The following is a 26742-nucleotide window of genomic DNA, read 5'->3' as shown; positions in this document are numbered from 1 at the left end:
CTCCGAAGTTGCGGAGGTGCCGGGAAGAGGAGGGGCCTCGCTTCGGGCGCCCGAGTGATTGGCTGCCCGGGGCCCCTGGCGAAGGCTGTGCGGTCCAGCCCGGGTGGAGAGGGGCGGAGCGGCCACTGTTCCAACCACTGCCACAGTCGCAGCCGCCGCAGCCTCGGCCGACGAGCAAGTAGCTCCGAGCAGCGGCTTCCCAGGCGCGCGGACGCGGACCGGGACGCCGCGCTCTGGGGGTTCCGCGCCCGAGCCATGCCCGGCAGGCGCGCGTAATTGCCGTGCCGGGTTGCCGCCGACCCGACTCTACGCGGTCGCTCGCCCAAGAGTCCAGCTTTCGGTGCACTCAACTCCCTCGGTCTTGCCGGCCGCTCGCAACCATGCCCCGTGTGACTGCGCTCGGGGCCCTTGTGCCATTGCTGCTGCCTCTCCTGGTACTGCTGCTGCCGCTGCCCCGCGACGCCGGGGGGCTCGGGGAGCGCTCGGACGCCACCTGGGACTCCTCGGCGCTGGAAGGCGAGGAGAGCGCGGAGCAGCAGCTGGAGCATTACCATGACCCGTGCAAAGCCGGTAGGTGCCGCCGCCGGGGAAGTCCGGCAGAAGTTTGCCTTTGAAATGCAAACGAGGTAGTGGGCAAGCCAGCGCGGCAGTCTGTGGGGGCGGGTCACCCTTCCCCTCCGCTGAGATCCCCCGGACTCCCCGGGAAAACAATGCCCCAGAGGGACTGCCTAAATACCTCTCCGGCTGGGACGTCCTGGCCCCTGGTGTGCGGCGCGCACCGAGTGGCGGCCGCGGGAATGTTCCCAAAGTGTCCGAGGCCGAGAGGGCGCCCAGGGGCTGGGGCGGGCCCCCGGGTCGCCTGACAGCCAGGTGGTCAGCACGGCCCACCGCCGGACGCGCTGAGCTGGAGCAGAGGGGCGGGAACCGGGCTGGGCGCGGCGTTCCCAGGTTTAGACGGAGTCTCTGGTTCCGATTTCATGGCGTTTGTAAGTTTCACGCAAAGTTTCCCAAGATCTTGTGGTTACTCTTGGGAAGAGAGTTTAAAAGGGGAAAGCTTCACTGCGGGCAAAAGGAAAGCGGTAGCCGATGGATGGAGAATGAACATGACTCGAGTTGCTGCAGACTTCCGCGTAGCCTGCTCTGTGGTCGAAGGTGGGGGTCGTGCTGGGCGGGCAGAGATGGAAGCCGTCAGGTGCTCTAATCCGGACAGGAAGCCGCGCCCCGGGACGCGCGGGTGTTTCTGGCGCTAATCGCGGCCCGGGCGCTGCAGCTCCAGTTCCCACTAGGGGCTCGTGTGTCCCAAGGGTAGCAGCTTCAGCCGCTGCAAAACCCGAGCGCATGTTCCAAAGAAAGCCGTGGGTCTGGGGCAGTTCCCAGCTGGAATCGTGCTCACACTCGCCAAGGGGTGCTCACACTCCCGAGAGGATTGGTCTGAAGCCCGCCGAGCAGCTCCTGGCCCGGGGCCGCGGGTAGAGGTGTTTATGTCTGGGCAGGGTCCGGCTGGTTCTGTGGGCGGCCCTCTGAGACGAGCGGACAGAAGGAAGCTCGCATCCTCCATGCGCAGAAGGGCAAGGTGTTTTACTTCTGTTGAATGAGGGCGTGCCGTGGGCCAGTGTGGGCCCCGTTCCTCACTCCCTGGAGAGGCTCCGTCTCCCCTCTAGTAGGCTCAGTTTGCTCTTCTGCACTGGGGAAGTAATTGTCGGAGGTCTCAGATAATTTATGGGGAAATTCTGTGCACATGGAATAGTGATGAAGACACGGCTTGTGGTGGTGTTGCTGCAGCCAGTGTAGTCTAGGCTCTGGTTGGACAGATCAGAAGTCTTGAAATCTAGGGCAGACCAGGTTACTCCGAGGCCAGAGAACCTAGGAGAGCGTCTAAGACTTGAGAATCTTGCGGAGGGTGCCGATCAAACCAGGCTTGAGGGCCTGGTCTTACCCTGAAGGAAGATTTCTCCAGAGTAACAGTCCACTGCTGTACCTTGTGGGGTTTCTGAGTTAGGAAGGAGGACAAAGAGTTGATCCCTGGGTAATTTGAGAGAATATCCACAGGTAGCATGTCCTGACTGAGGTGTCTTGGTTCCTCACTGGACGTAGGTCCCAACCAGGCCTGAAGAGCCTCTGGAGCAATGAATGGTGGCCTTGCCTGAGAAGAAGGACACTGAGGATACCAAACTGGGATGGGGGCTACATGGAGTAGATCTGCCATTGGCCATCACCTGCACCTGTCAGAGCCTGGATTTTACTGGATGTGAACCAGGGGCCTGTGAGAGGCAGAGTGGGCCTGGACGGGGGTAGCAGTCAGTGTACTTGGCACCTCTAGGACGCTGAGTGCTCATCTGGGTCCTGTGAAGAGATATAGGTCTTGTCTGGGAGCTCTCCAGCTGCTGGTCTCAGCTTTGTGCAATAACACTAAGGCAGCTTGGGGCCTCGTTTTTCTCCAGTAATTTTGGAGAAATTGCTAGATAACCAGGGCTTGCATGTTCTGCGACTCTTCCCAGATGGGATGGGATGGGACGGGACAGGACGGGACGGGACGGGATGGGATGGGATGGGCGGGCAGGGCTGGGAAAGTAGGTGTAGGGTTTCAGCCAGCTCTGAGCATCCTCCACAGTCATCCTCCATCCTCCCAACCCCCTGACCTCTCCCTCATCCATGCCAATGCTTAGAGTGTCCAGAAGAGGGCGATGGCAAGAGAGACATCAATAGGCTCAGGCTTCTGGAAATTCCCTGAGCAAGGGAACAGCCTTCTAAGGACAATAAGCAGTTCACCAAGGACTGGCATCTCAGTGAAAGGATGTGCCTCTCGGCTTGAGAAGAGCACTGCCTTTGCTGGTTCTATATTCAAACCAAACCTTAAAGGGTAGCCTGTCCTCCTATCCCAGTCACATGCTAGTCCCTGACTCCTCTTGGCTAGAGCCCCTTGTCTAGGACCTGCCTTGGGTCTTCAAATCTAAAACACCTCCCACTTGCCCTTCTTGAGCCAGGGGTCTCCATTCTGTGGAGAATGCAGAGTGCAGACAGAGAGTCTGGGGTCTGTTCCTAGCCTCTCAGGAGCTGTGTTCCTTGGCATGTTCCTCTCTGAGTCTTAGTTCCTCATCCCTAGAGTGAAACTGTTGGACTAGTTAGGGGGGCAGACCGCCAGGTCCAGGGAGCTGGCTCCCTTAGTCCACATCAGCCCCCTTCACACCTTGCGAGCCCTGAAGTTTGTGCCCCTGGCTCCTTCCTTCTGTGTGGCTCTATGACCTTTGCTTCCAGCTCAGGCTCTCAGAGGCTGACCAAACTGATCAGTGTCCTGTCATTTACGCTTTTACTGTTTGCTTATTTTACTATTTACTCTGTCATCTACAAGCTGTGTGACCCTGGGCAAGTCACTTGACTTCTCGGGGCCTTAGTTTCCTCATTTGTAAATAAGGATGATTCCTAATAGGTTAGTGTGCTTAGGACAGTACCTGACTTACAGTTAGGTACTGTAATAAACATTAATAAGCTGTTAATAAACAGATTTCCTAGAAACTTGTTGAAAGAACATCTTCATGCTGATCTTTGGAGGAAGATTTGACTTGTGAAATTTAAATTTACTAATAGACAGTCTAATTGAGGAACTTCACTGGTGGTCCAGTGGTTAAGAATCCATCTTCCAATGTAGGAAACTCAGGTTCAATCCCTGGTCAGGGAACTAAAATCCCACATACCTTGGGACACCTAAGCCCACGTGTTGCAACAAAGATTCCAGCTGCTGCAACTAAGACCTGATTCAGTCGAACAAATAAATAAATATATATTTTAAAAACCAATCTATTTAATGCTGTAAAAAGGAATGCTTTCGAATCATATGATCTTGAAATGGGAGTGGACCTGAAAAGTGCTCCTGACCTGGGGCTGGTAAGATGCGTGGGGCTTCCTGGGTGTGGTCTCTGTCTGGTGGCCCATGGATCTGCTGTTTGCTTTTCATCTGACACTGCAAATGAGGTCAAGCATTTGACTGAGTAAATTGCAAGACATCCTTTCAACCACCATGTCCTTGAGAACAACTTTTGCAAAGCTTCTGAGAGCTTCTCCAGCCTGCTTGCCCTCACTCGTAATTCCTTAGCTGCACCCAGAGCCAGAGGCTTGGATCCTTATCCTGATCCTGCCTCTTACTCTTCGTATGGCCTGGAGCAAGTCCTTCACCTCTCTGTGCCTCGGTTTTGTCATCTGCAAAATGGGGATGGGGACAAAACTGCTTCTAGGGCAGACATAAGGCTAGTTGTAGCTGTATTTCTGAGAGGGCAGGGTCTTAGACAGGACTTCTGTGTAGATTGTTTAGAAGGTGATCCCAGGCAGCAGGGTGAGGGAGCAGGGCAAGTATGACCTGGAAAGAGGAAATCCCGTGAAGGGAGAGGAATCCAGGTAACTGCCTTAAGTTAATAGGACCGTGTTCCCACCTAGCCCTTCCATAAGTCCTCCCAGAATGATCTGCCCAGGAAACAGGAGGCTGGAACATTTATACAAAAGCTACTGTTCTTCGTTGTTTGCTCCCTTTTCCAGCTTCTATCCCTGTGTAAAAACCACCCGAACTCTGTGGTATTGAACAAGCGCCATTTGACCCCGTAGGTGAGTCTGTAGACACGGAACTTGGACAGGGCACAGCAGAAATGACCTGCCTCTGCTCCGCAGTGTCTGAGCCTCTGCTGGGTAGGCATGCAGGCTGAGGGTGACTGACAGCTGGGAGCTGGCATCATTGGAGGCTCACTGGTTCTCTCACATCTGGCAGCTGAGGCTGGCTATTGCCCAGGGCCTCAGTTGAACTGTTGGCCAGAACCTACAGGTGGCCTCTCTGTGTGGTCTCTCCATGTGGACTGGTTAGGCTTCCTCACAGCATGGCAACTGGATTCTAGGTGCACGCATCCCAAGGGAACCAGATGGCCGCTGTAGTTTCTCATGATCTTGCCTCGGGACCTACATAACATCTCTTCTGCCATGGTTACAAGCTCTCCCCGATTCAAGGGACATGAACACAGCCCACCCATCCAAGGGAGGAGTGTTAAAGTCACATTGTTAAAAGAGCATGTGGAGTGACTTCCCTGGTGGTCCAGTGGCTAAGACCCCGTGCTCCCAAAGCAGGGGGCCCGAGTTCAATCCCTGATTGGTGAGCTAGGATCCCACATACTGCAATTAAGCACATACTCCGCAAATACTGAGCCCAGGTGTGCTCTAGAGCCTGCGTGTAGCAACTAGAGAAGCTGGTGCACTGCAGAGAAGAACCCCACACAGCCTACAGAGATAAATAAATATGTAAAACCCCTTAAAAAAAAAAGAGCATGTGGAATGGGGGATGTTGGTGCCGCCAGTTTGGAAGAATGTGACGCTCCTTGAGGCGTGAACTTCCCTGCCCCTCTCTGTGTGGTTGCCATGGGCTCTAGATTCAGAAAAGGTTCTCAAGTAGAAAAGTGGGAAGCCATGCAGTGGACGCATGGAACTGACGATCTGGGACTCAGGTCACCAGCAGTGTCTACCTAAGGCTGAAACAATATGCGAATACCTTGTAAACTGTAATGTGCTACATAGCCTTTTGGGTTCATAAAAGTAAAGTTGACAGCCAGCTTTACTTTTCAGTTGGTGGGTCAATAAATGCCAGGCCTTCACATATGGTAAGCATATATATTCGTCCATGAATAAATACAGTCAGCAGTCCCTGACGGCTAATGGCAGCAGAGCTGGGGTAAGGAGGCTGGCCTGGGAACTAGTCCATTTCCCGGGACCAAGTTTGCAGGCCTTCCTCACGCTTTGAGACTTGACTTCTGCCTGGAATTTGGGGCCCCACTCCGTCTTGTCATTCTCTCCCAGAGACAGTGACCTTACAATCAGTTCCTCATTTGGGGGTCACCAGAGCCCTCTTTACGATGGCGCTCTCTAGGGCAGCTCCTACCTGCAAGCCCTCACGTTGCTGATGTGAGGCTAGAATGTCAGACTGTGTGAGGCCAGTGATGGTTGTCCACCTCGGTCACTGCTGTAAACCCGGTGCCCCACAGCACATCGCAAAACGTGTCAATGTTCGCTGAATGAAGGAAGGATGATTCTGCCTGGCCCTGTGTGGCCTGGGTCCGTGTCTGAAGGACCCTCCAAGCTTGCTGTCAGCCTGGAAAGGGAAGCAGAGCCAGCCGGATGGGCAGCAGCCCCTCCTGAGAGAGCTCCCGGTGGAGAGTGGGGACGTGGAGTCCTGGGCAGCACTCCCAGGATTTCCTTCCTTCGTGGCACAGATTCTTCAGCACAAATGTGAGGCTCCCGTGGTGCCTCCTAGAAGCCTGTCTCCCTGGCATAGCCTGTCCCTAGCGTGGGAGCCACCATCTCCCTGGCACCTTGTCTTTCCCCAGGTGGCCACACCCAGGTGAGGGCGGCTAGCAGTTTTACAACTTTGTTTTTATCCCTGCTTGTCTTCGTGTCCTTGCCAATTCAGGCAGGTGCTGATTTGATGGAGTCAAAATATTCCAGAGCTGCATGGAAATGAAATGTTGATCTTTCCCTCTTCTCCAGACAGGAGCTGCATCTAGTCCACCTTGGTTTCCAATTTTTCACCCCTGAAGTGCCCCAGGGCAGGGCATGAGGTGGTTAAGAGCCCGGGCTTTGACAGTTGACAGACTGGGGTCCAAAATCTGCTGCTGGTGCAAGGCTTTGTGACCTTTAGAAAGTTACTTAACCTCTCTGAGCCTCAATTTCCTCCCTTGAGCAGACTCCAGATATTCACTTCTCAGGGTTGCCAAGATTGAGTGATGCAATATTTGTCACGTGCTCAGCACTGTTTCCGGACAAGGCGAGAGTTCAGTGATGGGTATGTATGTCCCTAGAGCACAGAGCAGGTGCTCCCAAGTACTCCCGGAACTTGTGGTGAAACACTCCAGAGGAATTTGAATTTTTGTGATACATGAACAAGTGATTTCATGTAGTAGAGTTAGTTAGAGATTCTTAAGTTCAGATCTGATAATTATTGGCAAACAGCGTCTCAAAAGTAAGTGAAGGGTGAACTTTAGGAAAAAGTTGAGGATGGGCCAAGGCAGAGCTAGGGGAGGAAACACATTGTCTTGGCTTCTGCAGAGACACACGGCTGCCCAGGCTGAGGATTCAGCTAACCGAGCCGGTAGAGAACAGGTGGCCTTCAGGTGCCCGACAGAGCCAAGAGGTCCCAGCCAGGCTAGGGCCCAGCATCTGTGGGAGGGGAGGTCAGAAGGGGAAGGCATAAGCCCCTTTTGGGTGAGGATGTTCCGAGAGCTGAAAGATAGCAAGGACACCACCCCGTTGGCCTTCAGTCCAGGCCCCAGAGCAGACAAACAGCTGGAATCATTTCCATTTTGCATCTGGAGACACACCCTCAGGCCCAGACCTTCTGCCCAACATTGGTGCTCCTCTGACTTATGATGCTGGCTCTGTAGGCGGAGCTCAACAGTGGAGGCAGAAAACAGCAAGAGGGTCCCCAACTCTGACGTCAGTGGGACCCGTGTTTCCCTCTTTCTCCTGCCCAGTGATGCTGCAGTCAGCATCTTGCAGCCTCTGCTGGGGGTGGCATGTGTGTGGAGGAGTGTCCTTTATTCCTCTGTCCAGCACAGAGAGAGGAGAGGAGGAGCCATCACAACAGCCTTCCGTCTACAGGGTGCCGGGCAACTGCAGGGCCAGGTCCTGGGTGCTAAGGAGCTGAGTGCCAATCAGACCTCAGCCCTGTCCCGGGAGCTCCTGGGCATGGCCTCCTCAGCGGGAAGATGCTCCTGATGGAAGCCGAGTGCAGATGGGCAGCAGCCCTCCCACCCGGCAGCGCCTCCCGTCAGACCTGGCCCTCCCTTACCACTGCTTCTCCGGCCACTCTCGGGGTTCTCCCTGGCCCGGTTGTGGGTGTTTGAGCACCTGGCTCCTCGCCTGATGTTTGACCACCTAGCCTGTTGCTTTGGAACCCAAGCTTTGGAGTCAGGCTGACTTGTATTTCCCTTTTCAGCTCTGTCACTTACTAGCCGTGAGAGCTTGAGCGAGTCCTGCAGCTGTAAAGCCTCAGTTTCCTCTTCTACATCATGCAGTTAATAGAAACTCCTATTTCACAGCAGTTGTTGAATGAAAGGCAGTTGATACTGTGCTTAGCAAATAGAAGCACTCAATATTTGTGAAATATTGCTATCATTTTGTGGCCTCCGAAACACTTGTCATGCGCATTAAATTGAATTACATGAATGGTATCACTTTCTCTTCCTCTGAGAGCTCTGAGGAGTGAGCCGACTCTGGAGACAAATTGCCCAGATTCAGATCCCAGCTCTTGGACTAAATGACTTTGGGACCATAAGTGAGCTGCTTAAGGTTTCTGGATCTCCATTTCTTCACCCATAAAATGTGGTTACTAATATCTACCACAGAGGGTGATTATAAGGGTTAGATGAGTTAATATAGGTAAAGCACTTAGAATAGTACTTGGAACATGGTAAACTGAATATTTAATATTCAATAAATATTATTTTTATTATTATCATTCCGTAGAAATCCAGCAAGGTTTCAAAGAGCAAGAAACAACTGGAGCAGATGATGATTTCAGAGTTTTATGTTTCCTAGTGATGCTGATGGCAGTGGTTCTGCTATATCCAGACCTTGCCCTATCAACAAACCTTCGATGGCTCTCATTGGCTTCCTTGATGTTTGGCTGGGTTGGGGGGTAGTTCCCTGTGCTGCAAGCCAAACAGATGTCCAGGTCTCACTCTAGAAGCCAGCCCTTGACTTTAGATATGTGATTGGTGTTAATCTGAGCCTCCGTTCAGTCTGTGGTTCTCCCAGACACTCATCTTTCCAAAAGCATTCCTCCAGGGTCCAAATAGCCAAGATGCAAGCAGGATTTGAGCTCACATTGCATTCGATGGCAGTGCACATCCTTCTGGCACACATGGTCGAGCAATCTAAATAGAGGCTGTAACTCCATTGGTCTCCAAACCTTTGCCTTCTCACCCCTCACTATGTTTTTCAAGAGGAAGAATAATGGCATTAAACCCCACAGTGGTTACAGCATTGCCTTAGCATTGTTTATAAAGCTCTTTTCCTTCCATTCTCTCCACTGGTCTTTCAAAGAGCCAGGACATGATCTGGGCACTCATGAGAGGTGTTCCGAGATCTTATGATCTTGTGGGTATTGCAGGATAGGTGTCTACCCAGGGAGTGCTGGGCCAGGACCCACGCAGGACACTGAACTTGTAATCTGTGAGACAAACACCTCAAACACCTGTTCTCCCCTTGAAACCATGGTCTTTCCAACCCTGGAATAGCTTCCCTTCTCCTGTCTCCCCCACCCCAAATCAACAAGCATCTCTCACTGCTCATTCTGATGGTCATATTTTCCACTTGTTCCCCAGAGCACCATAACCCTCCACCTTCTCCCTCCCCTCTTCTCTGTCCTTGGCTAACAACCCAACAAGGATGAGACAGTTCTGGCCTTCAAAGTATTCTTAGTCCCAAAGCAGAGGGAAGAATAAATGAATAATACAGGGTGTTGAAATGCATCTTTCATCCTCTCTGTTGCCCCATCCCTTTCCTACCAGGCCCAGATAAGTGCCTGGGGGTCAGGTCAGTTGAGGACAATGGGTCCAGCCACTCTCCCCTCCCCAGAAGGAGAGGACTTCGATGGCCCATGATTTCCAAAGAGGCTCTGGTTGAGTGGCAGCCTGGGTGGCAGAGCAAAGCAATGAAATATCCCATATAAGAGACTACTTTTGGCATCAGGCAGCCCATGGCCTAAAGCCCACCTATGTCCTCGTTGCTTGTGTGGCTTTGATTAAGTTTCTTAACCTCTCTGAGCTTCGGTTTCCTTATTGGGAAAATGATATGAAAACCCATCAACTAGATTTGTTTGCAGATTGAATGAGGTAGTGAACAAAAAGTTTTTAGCAAGTGGTCATTAATTGTTAGCTCTTCCCCTTGCTATTATGATTACACCTGTTATTGTTCCCAGTTTAAGAATTTCCCTATAAGTGATAATCTCTCTGTGGCCTGTGCAGGCTTATCTCTCCCTCTGCAGAGAGTTCTCTTGGGATCCAGAGTGTGCGGCAAGTGGTAATTTATTGCTCCACAGCTCGCTTGCTCTCATCCATGAAGCAGGGAGAGGATAACAGATAAACCAAATGCATAGAAGCAGGTTTCTCATGGTATCCTCTTAGCCCGCTCATAATACAGTTCTGCCTGGATGCAAACATAGCAACAGGAACTGAGCTTTCCTGCTGATTGGTTACAGACCTATCTGTGATCACGCCACTCTCTAACCACTTCTGTCAATTACCAATAAATATTCTCAAGCTCGCCTGCGCGGGCACTTGAGTGTTGATGTTCAGCCCCGAGTCTTTGCCCGCTCCGCCAGCTGGGCCACTTATCTCGTGGCTCATCCTGCAATTTGCACCGAGCCTCCTTTCCTTCCTCCCACCTGGGTTACTGGCCTTGAGTTGATATGAGTCCTGCCTGAGCCAGTTTCCCACAGGAGCAGGCTACCTTCCTCCCTGACGCTTTATTATCCCATGCCTGGGTCAATTCTCCTTCCCGCTGAGCTGGCACTGGTTCACCGTCCTCTCCCCCTGGGCTCAACCATGGCTTGCTGGGGTCTGGGCCCCATGGTGGCAGATGCCAAGTGGCACCTGGTGGGGATGCCAGGTGCTTCAACTAGGAACGGGGCACTATCCTAGATACAGGTCTCTCCCTCCTTCTCTCAGGCGGTCCAAACCAAGTCCTGCCAATTCTGTTTCCAAATTTCAGCCCATCCACTTCTCTCCCTCTTTACTGCCCCCGTTTGATCTGAACCCCACCGACTCCCACGTGGGCTACTGTGATGGTATCTGCACCCATCTCCCTGCTGCCCCCTGGTCTCCCAATCTGTTTAGGACCCTGAGTTTAGGTGTCCTTTCCCCCTAAGGCCTTCCCAGGCCTGATCTCAATCATGTCCCTTCTCTTAAATCTCTCACCACCTTTTTTTCCTTGTACCACAGGTTTTACAATCAGTAACTAGGTATGGTCATTGGAGTGACTTTATCTGCTCGGTGTCTGTTTCCATATCAGACAATGAACTTCAAGGGGCAGAAAATTAGACTCGTTTGGTTTCCCACTCACCAGTGCAGTGCTTGGCACATGATGAGTGCTCAACCAATAATTGCCAAATGAAAAACTGAGCAAATGAGATTCCATAGAGATTTGGAAAAGGTAGCAGTCACTGTAAGGCAATCAAGGAAGGCTTCCTGGTAAGGGAGGTGATGAGCCCTGAGTTTGGCCTGGAAGGATGGATGAGATTTTTTTTTAAAAAAGGGATTCAGGGGAAAGCATTTCAGGTAAAATAAACATTATGAGTCAAGACAGGGTAGCAGGAATGCTTTGCAGTTTTCTGGAGCTGTGGCATTACCTGGCTTACTCTGCTGAATACTAGTGACAAGATTGAAAGAGGTTTGAAACAGTGAATGTCAAGCTGAGACATTTAAAACATACTCCTTAAGCAAGGGGGAGCTATTGATGTGTTTTGAGCAGACAGCCGTTGTAAGACAAGTGATGTTTAGGATCTGTAGAAGCAGGAAATAGGAGGACCACCAGGAGTTCTAGGCTTGGGAGCATGGAGTCCAGACTTGGGCCTCAGGAATGGAAAGGAAGGGAAGATGGGGGAGAGATCATGGCTCTGTGTGTAGGACAGGTCCCAAACTGAGTTCTGCCTCAAAGACTAGAGAAACATAAATGAGTTCATCCAGAGATGCTCGGCAAGCTTTGGGGTGCCCTTGAGATGGGCAGGAAAGGGAAATTATACATTTTTTAACATAAAACAGTTTTCTTAATTATACAGCAAATACACATCCACTGGAGAACATTTAGAAAATACAGACAGAGCCAGCAAGAGTAAAACCTTCAGGCAATTCCATTGCCTAGGAGTCACTGTTTTTAATATTTGTTGCGTAGTCTCCCAGAGTTTTTCCATGCATGCTACATATATTGTTTTGAACTGCTTGTATTTCACTTCACTTAGTACCATGAACCTTTTTCCATGACAATAAAGATGCTTAGGTAATAAATATACTTGTATAGCATCTATTTTAAGTTGTTTGGTATAGATGCACTTAGCAGCAGCAGCAGCACCATATTTAATTTAATCAATCCCATATTGTTGGACATACAGATTTTTTTTTCCCAGTCTTTTCTTTTGCTTTTGTAAATAATCATGCTGGAGTTATCCTTATTGCCTGATTTATGTGTATGTTTTAAATTATTTTCTCAGAAAAATATTCTACCCATTGAATTGCTGGGTCAAAAGTACAGATCTTTTAGGACTTCTGATTGTTATTTTCAAACTGCCCTTCAAATTATAAATATATATTTTTTACTCTTCGTACTCTCATTAAGATTAACATTAACATTTTTATATTCTAGTTTTTAACGTCTTTGTAGGTTTGATAAGAGAAAAATCATTTACATTTGTTTCAATTTGCATTTATATTATAATTGTACTTTTTCAAATAATTTTAAGATTTTGAAAATATATTTTGGTCATTTGTATTTATTTTGCTGTGTGCATTTCCTATTTATGGGCTTTCCCCCTCCTTATTTATGGACTTTCTTTTTTCTTTCTGTTTATGCTCATTTTTCTAATTAGACGGTCATTTTTTAAACATTTTTCAGGAACCATGAAAGACGAAGACTTCAACCTTTTATCTATCATGTTTGTCACAAATAAGTTTGGGAGAGAAGATTTTCGAAAAGCAGAAAGCTTCTCCCGTCTTTATCACTCACTTGCTCCGTGGCGATGACTGCATGGCTCAGTTAAGATTAGGTTGAACTGCTAGTAATGAACCCATGTTAATTGGCTGTGGCCTTCAGGATCCAGATGGGAGACTGAAACCACATCAGTAATTTCAGAAGTAATTCAAAAATTTAATATAAGGATTATTAACTAGCAAAAAGGGATGACTACTAAAAGAGGCAGAGAGAACTTTAAAGAAAACAGGGATGGTAGATATAGGGAGCAATTATTCGGGAAGGAATATATTTGAAAGAGGTCCCTCCGCCCCCACAACCCTCCCAGGCTGTGACTTAACAGGAAAGGATGTGGCTGTGGCCCCCTGACAGCTGGAGAAGTTTGTTGAGATGCTGCAGGAACAGGCTGAGAAGTGGGGAATTGCCCTTTGGAGTTTGGTCAGAACTCTGAAGGTTGGGTGCCAGTGGGTCTCCTGAGCATTGCTGGTGACCACTCTACAGGAGCAAGAAAGATGAGACCCCCCCCCCCCCCCCCCCCCGAACGAGGAAGTCCCTTCCTCTTGCCATGTCCCTCTAGTGCCCTCTACTGACAAGAAACGTTTTCAGGGTTCGGATCTAGCACAAAACAAAGCGCAAAACATGACAAACAAGGGTGGATCTAGAGCTGATAAGCAATATAGTGATAGCCGGACCACTGCCCTAAACGAGCCAGAACTGCTTTCTCACTTCAAAGTCGGGAGTTCTGCTATCTATGACCAGGATGGTGGTTCTGCTCCAGGAAGCCCCCCAGGGTCCAATCTGCTTCCAGCCTGCTCCTCCGCTCTCCCTAGGCTGACGCCCTTGTCTTCGTGGTCCACGACAGTAGCCCAAGCTCAAACCATCACAAACATAGTCTGGAGATGGAAGGCATGGAAAAGAAAAAGGACAAAGAATGAGAGATAAGGTTCCCAGGAGATACCATCTGTTTTTATCTCGTTGGTTGAAAGTTAGTCACATGACCACAGATAGCTATATGGGATTCTGGGAAATATTTCTTCTGGAAGGCCTGGGACTGAACATCAGAGGTTGTGTTATTTAGGGGAGAAGGGAGAAAATTGGTAGATAATAAACAGCCTCTGCCACAAGAGCCCACACTTGCTGAACCTTTATGAAGAAATTTAGGCAAAATCATGATATGCTTATGACCATTAGTGAACATTAACTAGACACACAAGGTGAGATCTTAGGGTAAAATCTTTTAGAATGTTTGAGTTGGAAGTTACCATTGAAATTATTTATTCTGTCTTATGAGAACCCTTAGGGCCTAGAAGGGCAGTAATGTGTCCACGGTCACATGGATAGCTCCTGGCATGCCTGGAGGTGGACCCCAGGTCTCCTTTACTTTCCACCTAGTGTATCAGTCCACTCTCTGCACTGCTTGGCTCTCCAGTGGGCCTTTGTCTTCAGAATGAGTCCTGCTTAATTGCACTGGTAACTTAGAGCTCGGCAAGAGATCATTCCACAGTGGAGAGATCAGGGCTTAGGAGAGACGCCTGGTCCTGGAATCAGGCACATAAGATGCAAAATTGGAGTCCAGGAACCCTCTGGCTTTTAGAACCTAAACTGCACCCTTTTCTCCATGACTTACTGGAGGCCATGTGAGCTCAGGCTATGGGACCACAGCAGGTGTGAGACAGCAAAGTCCTTTGCTGCTGGAATTAAGCAATGAGAATGTTACCTTAGGCCACAGTGGCCATGCACCTTACCAGTCAGAATGCCGTCTTCCTGTTTAGCTATGGAGATAATGGGAGGACTTTCTTAGGACAGGATATAAGATGGCAGCAGGAGCCAGACTTTACCCCAGATGTCTCAAATGAAGAGATTTTCGGGAAGGGGCTACTGTCAGGCAGGGTCAGGGAACAGAGAAGAGCACAAGGCACCCAGAGACTACCAAGTCTCCCCGGGGGCTGAAGAAACGGGAGCTGAGCTGTGTTACAGGAGCTCCAGCTCCTGTGCAGGAGGGTAGGTGGCTGAGTCACTTGAAGTATAGTTGATTTCACTTATTGTGTTAGCTTCACGTATACAGCATAATGATTCAGGGTTGGTTTTTTTTTTTCTTTTGCAGGTTATATTCCACTATAGGTAGCTATCAGACAATGGGTAAAATTCCTTCTGCTATAAGTGTATCCTCCTTGCCTGTCTATTTTATATATGGTAGTTTGAATCTGGCACCAAAGTAGGGAGAAAGCAGGGAAGAAATGCCTACAGCTCTCTCCTCTCTTCACTCTGATCAACCAGGGTGTCCTCCTGATTGAAGGCAACCAGAAGCCAGACAGCAGGGAGATGGGGAGGAAGCAGTCCCCAGGCTCTGCCTTCCTGTGCACAGAGCAGGGCAGAGAGGGTGGAAAGTAAGTATGAAAAGAAGAGCTTGAGTCAGAGCTCAGGCCTTCCTGCAAGTGTTCTTTTCTGTGGATGGAACTGATTTCAGTATCTTTACAATATACATTTGTAAATGGCCAGGTGTGGCACCTCCAATGCCACTCCTTCTTCTAGGCCAGTGGCAGACATGACTAACTGATCACGGCTCCTTTTCCTGTGGGTCCAAGAAGTTACCTGTGGGCATGTGAGGGGCTTCCCAGGTGGTGCTAGTGGTAAAGAGCCCAGCTGCCAGTGCAGACCTAAGACACTGGGGTTTGATCCCTGTGTTGGGAAGATCCTCTGGAGGAGGAAGTGGCAACCCACTCCAGTTTTCTTGCCTGGAGAATCCCACGGACAGAGGAGCCTGGTACGCTGTAGTCTATACGGTCGCAAAGAGCCAGACACAGCTGAAGTGACAGCATGCACGCACACACACGTGCACAGACATGTGAGATGAAATAGATTTGGAGCTGTAAAACTTGACTAGCCTTGCAGATATGGCCTATCAGCTCATGCCAGACTGGTAGAGAATCTTTTTTTTCTGGAGAATTAGCTGAGCAGGTATTTCTTAAGCCAAGTGAGTCCTGCTTGGAACATGGATCTAAAGTGCATTGGTGCAAACTTACTGTAATATAGATGAAGAGGCAAGACAGAAGGTAATGTCTACCTTGAGCAAGGTAGCCTCTTGGCTCCTCTGGAAAGTAGGATGATGCCAACCAAGGCAGAAAGCAAAACTGGGTGTTCTCTTGAGATGGGATCAGCTTTCAGAGCTGAGTTGCTCTGTGGTACCCGTCTGTTTGTGGTGCTCTCCTAGGTCCTGACTGACGTTAAAAAGATTTTTGTTAAGTATAGTTGATTTATAGTATTGTGTTGGTTTCAGGTTTAGAGCACAATGATTCAGTTTTTTTGCATATTATATTAATTATAGGTTATTACAAGATAATAGGTAAATTTCCATATCCTATACAGTATATCCTTGTTGCCTATTTTATATATAGTAGTTTGTATCTGTTATTCCTCAGAGAAGGCAATGGCATCCCACTCCAGTACTCTTGCCTGGAAAATCCCATGGACGGAGGAGACTCTGGTGGGCTGCAGTCCATGGGGTCGCTAAGAGTCAGACACAACTGAGTGACTTCATTTTCACTTTTCACTTTCATGCATTGGAGAAGGAAATGGCAACCCACTCCAGTGTTCTTGCCTGGAGAATCCCAGGGACAGGGGAGCCTGGTGGGCTGCTGTCTATGGGGTCACACAGAGTCGGACACAACTGAAGCGACTTAGCAGCAGCAGCAGCATCTGTTATTCCTAGACCTGTAATTTGTCTTTCCCTCTCCCCTGTTTGTTTTGTAACAATCTTGTTTGTAACCACAAGTTTGTTTTCTCTGTCTGTGAGTCTGTTTCTGTTTTGTACATACATTCATTTCTACTATTTTTTCGATTCCAAATATAAGTGATACCATGTAGTATCTGTCTTTGACTTATTTCACTAAGCATAATATCGTCTAGGGCTACCTACATGGCTGCAAATGGCAGTATTTTATTCTTTTTATGGCTGAGTAATATTCCATTGTATTTGTATAAAATGAAGTATCTTCTTAACCCACTCATCTGTTGATAGGCACTTGGGTTGCTCCCATATCTTGGCTATTGTAAATCAGCACTGCTACAGACGTTTTTCTGTATCCACCTTTGTGAATCAGGGTTTTCACTTCCACCCAGAAGCGGAATTGTTGGATCATATGGTAGTTCTGAGCTTCCCAGGTTGCGCTAGTGGTAAAGAACCCCCCTGCCAATGCAGGAGACCTAAGAGACGTAGGTTTGATCCCTGGGTCAGGAAGACCCTCTGGAGGAGGGCATGACAACCCACTCCAGTGTTCTTGCCTAGAGAATCCCACGGACAAAGGAGCTTGGCAGGCTGTGAGCCATAGGGTCACACAGAGTCGGACACACTGAAGCAACTTAGCATGCATGGATCCATGATAGTTCTATTTTTGTTTTTATAAGGAACCTGCATACCATTTTCCATAGAGGCTGCACCAATTAACGTTCCCAGCAATGGTCAAGGGTTCCCCTTTCTCGAACATTTCTTATTTGTAGATTTTTTGATGATAGCCATTCTGACAAGTGTGAAGGGATGCCTTATTGTGATTTTTGATGTGCGTTTCTCTGATAATTAGTGATGCTAAGCATTTTTTCATGATTGACCTTTAACACAGGAAGTCCTATGGATTCTCAGGTCCTGCTGCTTTTCTGGTGTGCACGCTCAGACCCCTGAGTTCAGACTGTAAGTGGCTTCGAATAGAAAACTCTTAGCTGGAACAAATGGCCAATGGGTTATGGACGTTGCCAGCATGATTTAGGGCCTAGATGGCAAATAGGTCCCAAATCACCTGGCATCTCCATCCTTTTGTGCTAGCTCTCTGTAGACTGTGTTGAGATAGATATGAAGGCTGTGGCCTCCTGTCCAGGGCAGTAGGGCTGTGATTAGCTAAGGATAATTGCCCTGGGATAGAGGGGCTAAGAGGGATGCATGTTTGTCTCATATTTGCCATCACTGGTTGATAGTCAGCAGATGTGGCTTCTAGATGTGATATTTTAAGCAAGTCAATTAACCTTCCTGGATTTTAGTTTCCTCATATGGAAAACAAGGGCATTGCTTGAGTGACTTTTAAACTCTCTCCATCTTAGAAATGCCATGATTCAAACTTGTTTGTGTGTGTGTGTGTGTTCATGTAGAACCTGCAGCAACTCTGTTTGATCCAATTAAACTATTTCCTTTTCCCCACCCATCTCTGCCATATGCTTGAGTAACTAAGTCCTCCATGCCTGTGAAGGCCATTTCCCCAGGCTAGAGCAGCTGGAGACCCTGGAGACAAGAGGCCTCCCATACTAAACAGATTCTCCTCTTTAATCTCAACCAGAAGATTCAGGAGGCATGATTCACAGGTCCTCCCGTTTCCTCTCCTCTGTCCTCTGCCAGCCTGAACCTCTCCCCTCCTGCTCTGCAAACATGCCTGAATGCAGAGTCCTGAAATTTAGGTTCATGGTTTCAAAGTTCATGGTCCTGAGAATAGACAAGAAAACTATTGTGGTTGCATAGAGCTGCGGACCCCATTAACACCACCCCATGAATATTTATGGCGTGGAACTACAAAAGAACATAGAGGCCATATTGTATTTCCTAGAACTTTCTTTCCATCAGGTCCTTTCTCTGTGGGTCACTTTCATGTAAGCTTTGCTTATTTAGTTGCACACTTTAAGCCGATTAACTTTTTACTAAAAAAAAAAAAACCCTCCCTGTTTGTTTGTACATACACTCCCTTGACAAAGATTCACAGAAAACTGCTTTAAACCTGGTAAATCCCTCTGCTGGAAACTTGACGTGAACTAAATGTGTCTCTGGGTAGGATTTCCCTGTTACCCTCCCCGCCTCTGGCCCCTCCAGCCCACCTCAGCCTGTTCCCTGAGAGGAATTCCAATGGTCTGAAGACTCTTCCAGGAGTCTCTGCTCCCCTCTAGGTGACCGTCTTGTGGAGCATTAGAGAGGTCCTTCCTGAGTGGCTGGTTATTGGGATGGACCTATCTATAAATGGTAGGTCCTAGGTAGATGCCCTATGCTTCTCTAAAAGAAATTGGACTGAAATCAACATGAGAGCCAGAGGGACCTGGAGACATCACCTCCACTGCTCTCCAAACTTCAGTGAGTGAGTGAGTCACCTGTGGGGCTGGGCAGGATATGAACTTGACACGCATATTCCTGCACCCTGTCCCTAGAGATTCTGAATCCGTAAATGTGGGCAGGGCCTGGGAATCATTTGTGATTAGGACCGTGAGTGGATAATTGAAAAATAAACTTCCTGCAAGGCCAGGCCGTAGGTGTAGAAATGAAAATCAAGGACTGGCCTGGTTGATGGAGGTGAAGTGAGATGAGGTCAGGTGAGTACTTGCTGGAGGTCACTCCTATGGGATAAATCCAGGACTCTGTTGATTTTGGAGTGAACCCTGGGAGGGGGCAGGTCTGTGGTCAGGATGGGCAGGAAGGTTGTGGGGAGCCGGGCAGGGAGGGGGTATTGCCCAGCTGTGGCAGCCCTCCCCGGGCCTCCTGCTCTCTGGGTGGTGGGAAGCAGTCCTGGGGAGGGTGTGTTGGGGACAGAAGGCAACAGCAGAGTTGAAGGGGTCTCCCTCTGACTGGCTGGGCTTCTGCCTGGCTCACAGACTCCCCAGCTCTGTAGGCTCCAAGCCAAGGGCCACTTAACATCCCCAGAATCCTCCCTCGAGATTCTCTGGATTTCAGGGGGACCACTGGGGAGAGGGTTGTGAAGGACCCTCTGGCTAGCCTCTTCTGCTCTCTGTCCCCTCCACTCACCCCCACTAGACTGTCCAGTCCAGGCCGGCCAGCAGCTCCTCTGGGAACAGAGCTCTTACTGCTGACCATGAGATCAGCTCCCACCTTGCATCCCAGTTCTAGAAACAAGTCCCATATGAGGCAGTGAACCGGGCTCCAAGTTCAGAGCTGAGAGGTCTGCGTTCCCCCTTTCTCACCGTTGTAAGCTAACAGGCTGGTCGGGAACTCCCCTGATCCTGGCTTTCCCTGTGAAATGGAGCGGATGGTCTGTGCCCTGCCTTCTCCTAGGACTCGGGCGAGGGGCGTTCATTCACTCACTGGTTCCATATTTACGACCGCGGAAGGTCCTAGGACTGAAGGTCCCTGCCCCCAGCAGGGTGCTGGGGTGGGGAAGAATGTGCGGGCGGAGGGCATGCAGACTGTGAGGTGCTGGGAGGCCCAGCGCGGGGCTCCTGGGCCCAGCTCCACGGCGGGGATTCTGTCGCTGGAGCGCCACCGCCTGTGCTGAGCTTCCTTCCCCGCGCCCCGGCCGCAGCTCCTGCAGCCTTATCTCCTGCCTCGCTGTCGTCGACGGTCCACATGCCTGGTCCTCACTTCAGCCAGGCCCTCTTACCGGGATCCTTCTGCTCCTGCCCTGACAGTGCCTCGCTGTTTCTTCCCTCGGGGTCTTTGCACACGCTGACTCTTTGACCAGCGTGCTCTTTTCCCCTTGTTATCCACTTGCCAGACTTCTGCCTACGTGTCAACCTCCTATTCAAGTGTCTGTGAGGCCTGTCACAGACTCAGCCCACCCCCGAGGCTGAATTAGTCCCTGTTCCTGTCCACACTTCCATCCCTGCCTGGGCAGCAGGGGTCACTTCAAGGCAGAGATGGGAGTTGGAACTGAGATGAGGCCTGGAACACGTTGCCTAATCTCTCTCAGCCAACTTTCCTCATCTGGAAAAAGAGCACGGGGATGCTGATGGCAAGGAGTTGCAGTTGTGAGGGTTAGAAGAGTGTGCAGAACTTGGTGTGTTGGCTGGTGCTCAGGGAGTGTCAGTCCTGGGACTCTCTTGGCAGTCAATGGCTCAGACTCCATGCTTTCACTGCCGGGAGTGCAGGCTCAATCCCTGGTCAGGGAATTAAGATCCTACATGCCACACAGCAAGACCAAAAAAAAAAAAAAAAGTTGTCAGCCCCTGTCCTTTCTTTTGGTCCAGAGAGAACAATTAGAACACTAAATTTGGAAGAAACAGACCCTGAGCTCCCTGTCACAGGAGGAGAGGTGTGAGGAGAGGCCACTCAGGCATCACATGGTGGGTTGGACCCAGTAGCCCCTTCTGGTCCTAGGATGATTGCTGAGCAGTGCAGCAGTCTCCTGGAGAAGGCAGTGGCACCCCGCTCCAGTACTCTTGCCTGGAAAACCCCATGGATGGAGGAGCCTGGTGGGCTGCAGTCCATGGGGTCGCTAAGAGTCGGACACGACTGAGTGACTTCACTTTCACTTTTATGCATTGGAGAAGGAAATGGCAACCCACTCCAGTGTTCTTGCCTGGAGAATCCCAGGGACGGGGGGAGCCTGGTGGGCTGCCGTCTATGGGGTTGCACAGAGTTGGACACGACTGAAGCGACTTAGCAGCAGCAGCAGCAGCAGTCTCCACAGGTGTTTGTTCCTTAGGATGGAAGATTCGGTGGGAAGGAATGCCAGGGCAACCGCATTGGCAAATGTTGCATTCTCTTTCTCTTGGAGGGCTGTGATAATTTTGGGGAGCTTGGTCCTTGGAAGAAAAGCTATGACAAACCTAGACCGTGTACTAAAAAGCAGAGAACAAAGGTCTAATATAGTGCTGCAGCCAGTATAGTCAAACAAAGGTATAGTCAAAGCTATGGTTTTCCCAGTAGTCATATATGGATGTGAGAGCTGGACCATAAAGAAGGCTGAGCACTGAAGAACTGATGCTTTCGAACTGTGGTGTTGGAGAAGACTCTTGAGAGTCCCTTGAACAGCAAGGAGATCTAACCAGTTAATCCTAAAGGAAATCAACCTTGAATATTCATTGGAAGAACTGATGCCGAAGCTGAAGCTCCAATACTTTGGCAACCTGATGCGAAGGACTGACTCATTGGAAAAGACCCCGATGCTGGGAAAGACTGAAGGCAAGGGGAGAAGGGGACAACAGAGGACGAGATGGTTGGATGACATCACCAACTCAATGGACATGAGTTTGAGCAAGCTCCAGGAGATGTGAAGGACAGAGAAGCCTGGTGTGCTGCAGTCCACGGGGTAGCAGAGTCAGACATGACTGAGAGGCTGAACAACAACGACAGCTCTGAGAAGTACTGCAGTAAAGAAAGCTATTCATCTTCTTCTGTTTTACTTTTTTCTTTATTGAGGTATAGTTGATTTACAATATTATGTTTCAGGTGCACAGCATAGTGATTGACAATTTTTGAAGCTCATACTCCATTTATATTTATTATAAAATTGGACTGTATTCCCTGTGCTGCACAATATGTCCTTGCAGCTTCTTTATACATTGTAGTTTGTGCCTGTTAATTCCCTACCCCTATCTTGCCTTCCCCCATTCTCTCTCTCCGCTGGTAACCACCAGTCTGTTCTCTCTGTCTATCTGTTTTGTGATATCTACATATTAAGAAAGCAGTTTAAATAGCGTTGCTGAAATTTGACCAGTGCTGGCTTAAATCTCGGGGATGAATTTTGGGTGAAGTCGAAAGAAATAGTTTGAAATTTCAGTGGTGAGGACTTAGTGCTTTCACTGCCAGGGATCTGGGTGTGATTCCTGATCAGAGAACTAAGATGCTGCTAGCCACGCAGTGTGGCCAAAAACCGTAAAAGAACCTAGCGATGAAACAGAACCAGAATCAGGGACGTAGAGAATAGGCTGCTGGTTGTCAAGGAGGAAGCCGGTGGGAGAGGGTTGGATGCACACTGGTGTATATAGAATGGATAAACAATAAGGTCCTACTGTATAGTGCAGGGAACTATATTCAATTTCCTGTGATAAACCATAATGGAAAAGCAGTGATTAATACAAAATTGCAACTTAACGATACTTCAATAAAAATAAATTTTAAAAAGTTTTATTGTTCTGCCAGGCAAAGACGGCCATACCTGGCTAATACCTTCAAGACTGTGCGTCTCACCCTGGAGGGGTCTCACAGTGTTCAAGGAGCGGGGCGTGATCAGCTCATGGACATTCTTCTGATTGGTTGGTGGTGATGTAATTGGGAGTCAGCATCATCAACCTTCTGGTTCTAACTGGTCTGGGATCTATGTGCTTGTGGGCAGCATACAGTGAACGTCTTCCTCCTAGTGGGGGTTTCAGTATCTGCAAAACAGCTCAAAGGACATGGCTCAGAATATTATCTATAGTCCTTGAGGAAGAACTGAAGGTCCTTGACTTTGTTTAATGGCTAAAGTATTATTATTTTGTCTTGCTTGACTGTTTTCCTTTCTTTCTGCCTTTTCTCACGTCTCTGATGAAATTTATACGTTGACTAAAGTTTTTCTACAGACAAAAAGCAGGTGGAGGACATGGGTAGGGGTCTATTCTGAGAAAGCCTCGTAGGCTCTGCTTGTTTACAATAGTGTTTCTTATTAACGTCTTAGAATGTGAAACTTTGGGAGAACTTGACTTGGTGGAGGGGGCTGTGATTTGGGGATCAGGGAGGCATTTTTTACTTAAAACACCCATGAAGCCTCATCCTGCCCACATGACCTTGGCCAATTCCTACCTCCTCTCTGGGCCTTCCTTTGAAGGTAATGTATAAGGGGCATTTATCTTGATCCCTGGGACAGAGTGCTGTGTGCTTCAGTCAAAATGCTGTGCTATGGGGACCCTGAGATGGGACCTTCTGGGATGGGCCTTTCCCTGCAAGGATTAGGTCATGATCATCTTATGCAGCCTTGAGTTCAGGCTCGTGGAATCAGATGGGGAACATGACAACTGTAGAAGTGAGGGACTTTACAGTTATTTATTGTTACTGCAGAAGTGTGCTGAAGCTGGCTGAATGTACGTATGTCCTCTGTCTCCATGTTCTGTGACCTTGAAGTCAGCCTCGGTGGGTGTGTTTATACCAGAGAAATAAGACTGTTCTCCCCCAGCCAGTTGTTAAACATCGGCACATCCTTGATTATATATCATTAGAAAGTATTTCCTTAAAATGTCTCCTTTTTTATTTTCAAACTTATTATATAATAGCTTAAAATTTTTATTTGACTACTTTCAAGGTTTCTATTTTTGATTTCTGAAAAGCAGTTTTCCAGTTGAATTTCATAATCTTTTCCTGATAGTCAGTGTCCAGAGCTTCATAACCAAACTCCACCACCAGGTGACAACTCCCTGAATTGAAGGTTGGAGATCCATTGGGGTCGGCCAGGACTGGAAAAGATGGCATTTTCTTTTTTAAAAAATTAATTAATTTATTTTAATTGGAGGATAATTACTTAACAATATTGTAGTGGTTTCTGCCTTACATTGACATGAATCAGCCATGGGTGTACATGTGTCCCCCATCCTGAACCCCCTTCCCACATCCTTCCCCATCCCATCCTTCAGGGTTGTCCCAGTGCACCAGCCCTCAGTGCCCTGTCTCATGCATAGAACCTGGACTGGCGATCTATTTCACATATGGTAATATACATCTTTCGATGTTATTCTCTCAAATCATCCCACACTCACCTTCTCCCACAAAGTCCAAAATCTGTTTTTTATCTCTGTGTCTCTTTTGCTATCTCACATATAAGGTCATCATTACCATCTTTCTAAATTCCATATATATGTGTTCCAGTTCCAGTTCAGTTGCTCAGTCGTGTCCAACTCTTTGCGACCCCATGAATCGCAGCACGCCAAGCCTCCCTGTCCATCACCAACTCTCGGAGTTCACTCAGACTCACGTCCATCGAGTCGGTGATGCCATCCAGCCATCTCATCCTCTGTCGTCCCCTTCTCCTCCTGCCCCCAGTCCCTCCCAGCATCAGGGTCTTTTCCAATGAGTCAACTCTTCACATGAGGTGGCCAAAGTACTGGAGCTTCAGCTTTAGCATCAGTCCTTCCAATGAACACCCAGGACTGATCTCCTTTAGAATGGACTGGTTGGATCTCCCTGCAGTCCAAGGGACTCTCAAGAGTCTTCTCCAACACCACAGTTCAAAAGCATCAATTCTTCGGCGCTCAGCTTTCTTTATAGTCCAAATCTCATATCCATACATGACCACTGGAAAAACCATAGCCTTGACTAGATGGACCTTTGTTGGCAAAGTAATGTCTCTGCTTTTGAATATGCTATCTAGGTTGGTCATAACTTTCCTTCCAAGGAGTAAGAGTCTTTTAATTTCATGGCTGCAGTCACCATCTGCAGTGATTTTCGAGCCCAGAAAAATAAAGTCTGACACTGTTTCCACTGTTTCCCTATCTATTTGCCATGAAGTGATGGGACCAGATGCCATGATCTTAGTTTTTCTTTCTGACTTACTTCACTCTGTGTAATAGGCTCCAGTTTCATCAACCTCATTAGAACTGATTCAAATGCATTCTTTTTAATATCTGAGTAATATTCCATTGTGTATATGTACCACGGCTTTCTTATCCATTCATCTGCTGATGGACATCTAGGTTGCTTCCAAGTCCTAGTTATTGTAAACAGTGCTGCAATGAACACTGGGGTACACGTGTCTCTTTCAGTTCTGGTTTCCTCAGTGTGTATGCCCAGCAGTGGGATTGCTGGGTCATGTGGCAGTTCTATTTCCAGTTTTTTAGGGACTCTCCACACTGTTCTCCATAGTGGCTTGTACTAGTTTGCATTCCCACCAACAGTGTTAAGAGGGTTCCCTTTTCTCCACACCCTCTCCAGCATTTATTGCTTGTAGACTTTTTGATAGCAGCCATTCTGACCGGCGTGAGATGGTACCTCATTGTGGTTTTGATTTGCATTTCTCTGATAATGAGTGATGTTGAGCATCTTTTCATGTGTTTGTTAGCCAAAAAGATAGCATTTTTGTTGGTGTACATTTTAGATCTTTCCTATGGCCTATACACCCATGTTCTACATTTCTGTGAAGAATTACCCTGCTTGACCTTTTCCTTAGAGCCATGACAGGCACAGAGGGGTAGAGGAGAGTCCGTGACCCCAGGGGCATGGTTGCTGGAGGCAAAGCCTCTGGTGCCTTGAGTCAGTACTTCTCAGACTTCACTGTGTACACGTTCCACCTGGGGATCCTGTTAACACGCAACTTCTGATTCGGCAGCTTTGGGACAGGCCCTGGGAGTGGGTGTTTCTATCACGTTTCAAGATGAGGTCAGTGCTACCCACCTAGCATGTGTGTGCTCAGCTGCTCAGTCATGTCCAACTCTTTGTGACTCCTTGGACTGTAGCCTGCCAGGATCCTCTGACTGTGGGGATCTCCAGGCAAGAATACTGGAGTGGGTTGCCAGTAGCCAGGGGTCGGTGGTGGAGGAAGAAAGTTACCCAAGTGGTAGGAATCCTTCCTTCAAAGAGTCTTCTCTTAGGAGGCTGACAGGTCTTGCCTTTTGGTAACCATTCAATAGCTGTGTGTTTTGAATGTGTAGACTTAGCTCATTAGACTCTAAATACTGAGTTTTGCCAAGAAAATGCACTGGTCATAGCAAACACCCTCTTCCAACAACACAAGAGAAGACTCTACACAGGGACATCACCAGATGGTCAACACTGAAATCAGATTGATTATATTCTTTGCAGCCAAAGATGGAGAAGCTCTATACAGTCAACAAAAACAAGACCAGGAGCTGACTGTGGCTCAAATCATGAACTCCTTATTGCCAAATTCAAACTAAAATTGAAGAAAGTAGGGAAAACTGCTAGACCATTCAGGTATGACCTAAATCAAATCCCTTATGATTATATAGTGGAAGTGAGAAGTAGATTTAAGGGCCTAGATCTGATGGATAGAGTGCCTGATGAACTATGGAATGAGGTTCGTAACATTGTACAGGAGATAGGGATCAAGACCATCCCCATGGAAAAGAAATGCAAAAAAGGAAAATGGCTGTCTGGGGAGGCCTTACAAATAGCTGTGAAAGGAAGAGAGGTGAAAAGCAAAGGAGAAAAGCAAAGATATAAGCATCTGAATGCAGAGTTCCAAAGAATAACAAGAAGAGATAAGAAAGCCTTCTTCAGCAATCAATGCAAAGAAATAGAGGAAAAGAACAGAATGGGAAAAACTAGTGATGCGTTCAAGAAAATTAGAGATACTAAGGGAACATTTCATGCCAAGATGGGCTCGATAAAGGACAGAAATGGTATGGACC

At 48.4% G+C, this 26742-nt stretch overlaps 1 protein-coding gene across 1 annotated transcript in view; it reads left to right on the top strand.

Moving 5' to 3' along the window:
* Positions 1-380: 380 nt before the first annotated feature.
* The window catches only part of TLL2 (tolloid like 2), a 141089-nt gene continuing 114727 nt past the window's right edge, over positions 381-26742 (top strand). Inside the window, exon 1 of the mRNA XM_068961545.1 lies at positions 381-570. Within this exon, the coding sequence (XP_068817646.1) occupies positions 381-570 (190 nt within the window). The remainder of the gene's footprint in view (positions 571-26742) is intronic.

This window comes from Capricornis sumatraensis, chromosome 23 (assembly GCF_032405125.1).
Source record: "Capricornis sumatraensis isolate serow.1 chromosome 23, serow.2, whole genome shotgun sequence".
Lineage (NCBI taxonomy): Eukaryota > Metazoa > Chordata > Mammalia > Artiodactyla > Bovidae > Capricornis > Capricornis sumatraensis.
The sequence above is the reverse complement of the archived record's forward strand: the minus strand, read 5'-3'. Positions and strand labels throughout refer to the sequence as shown.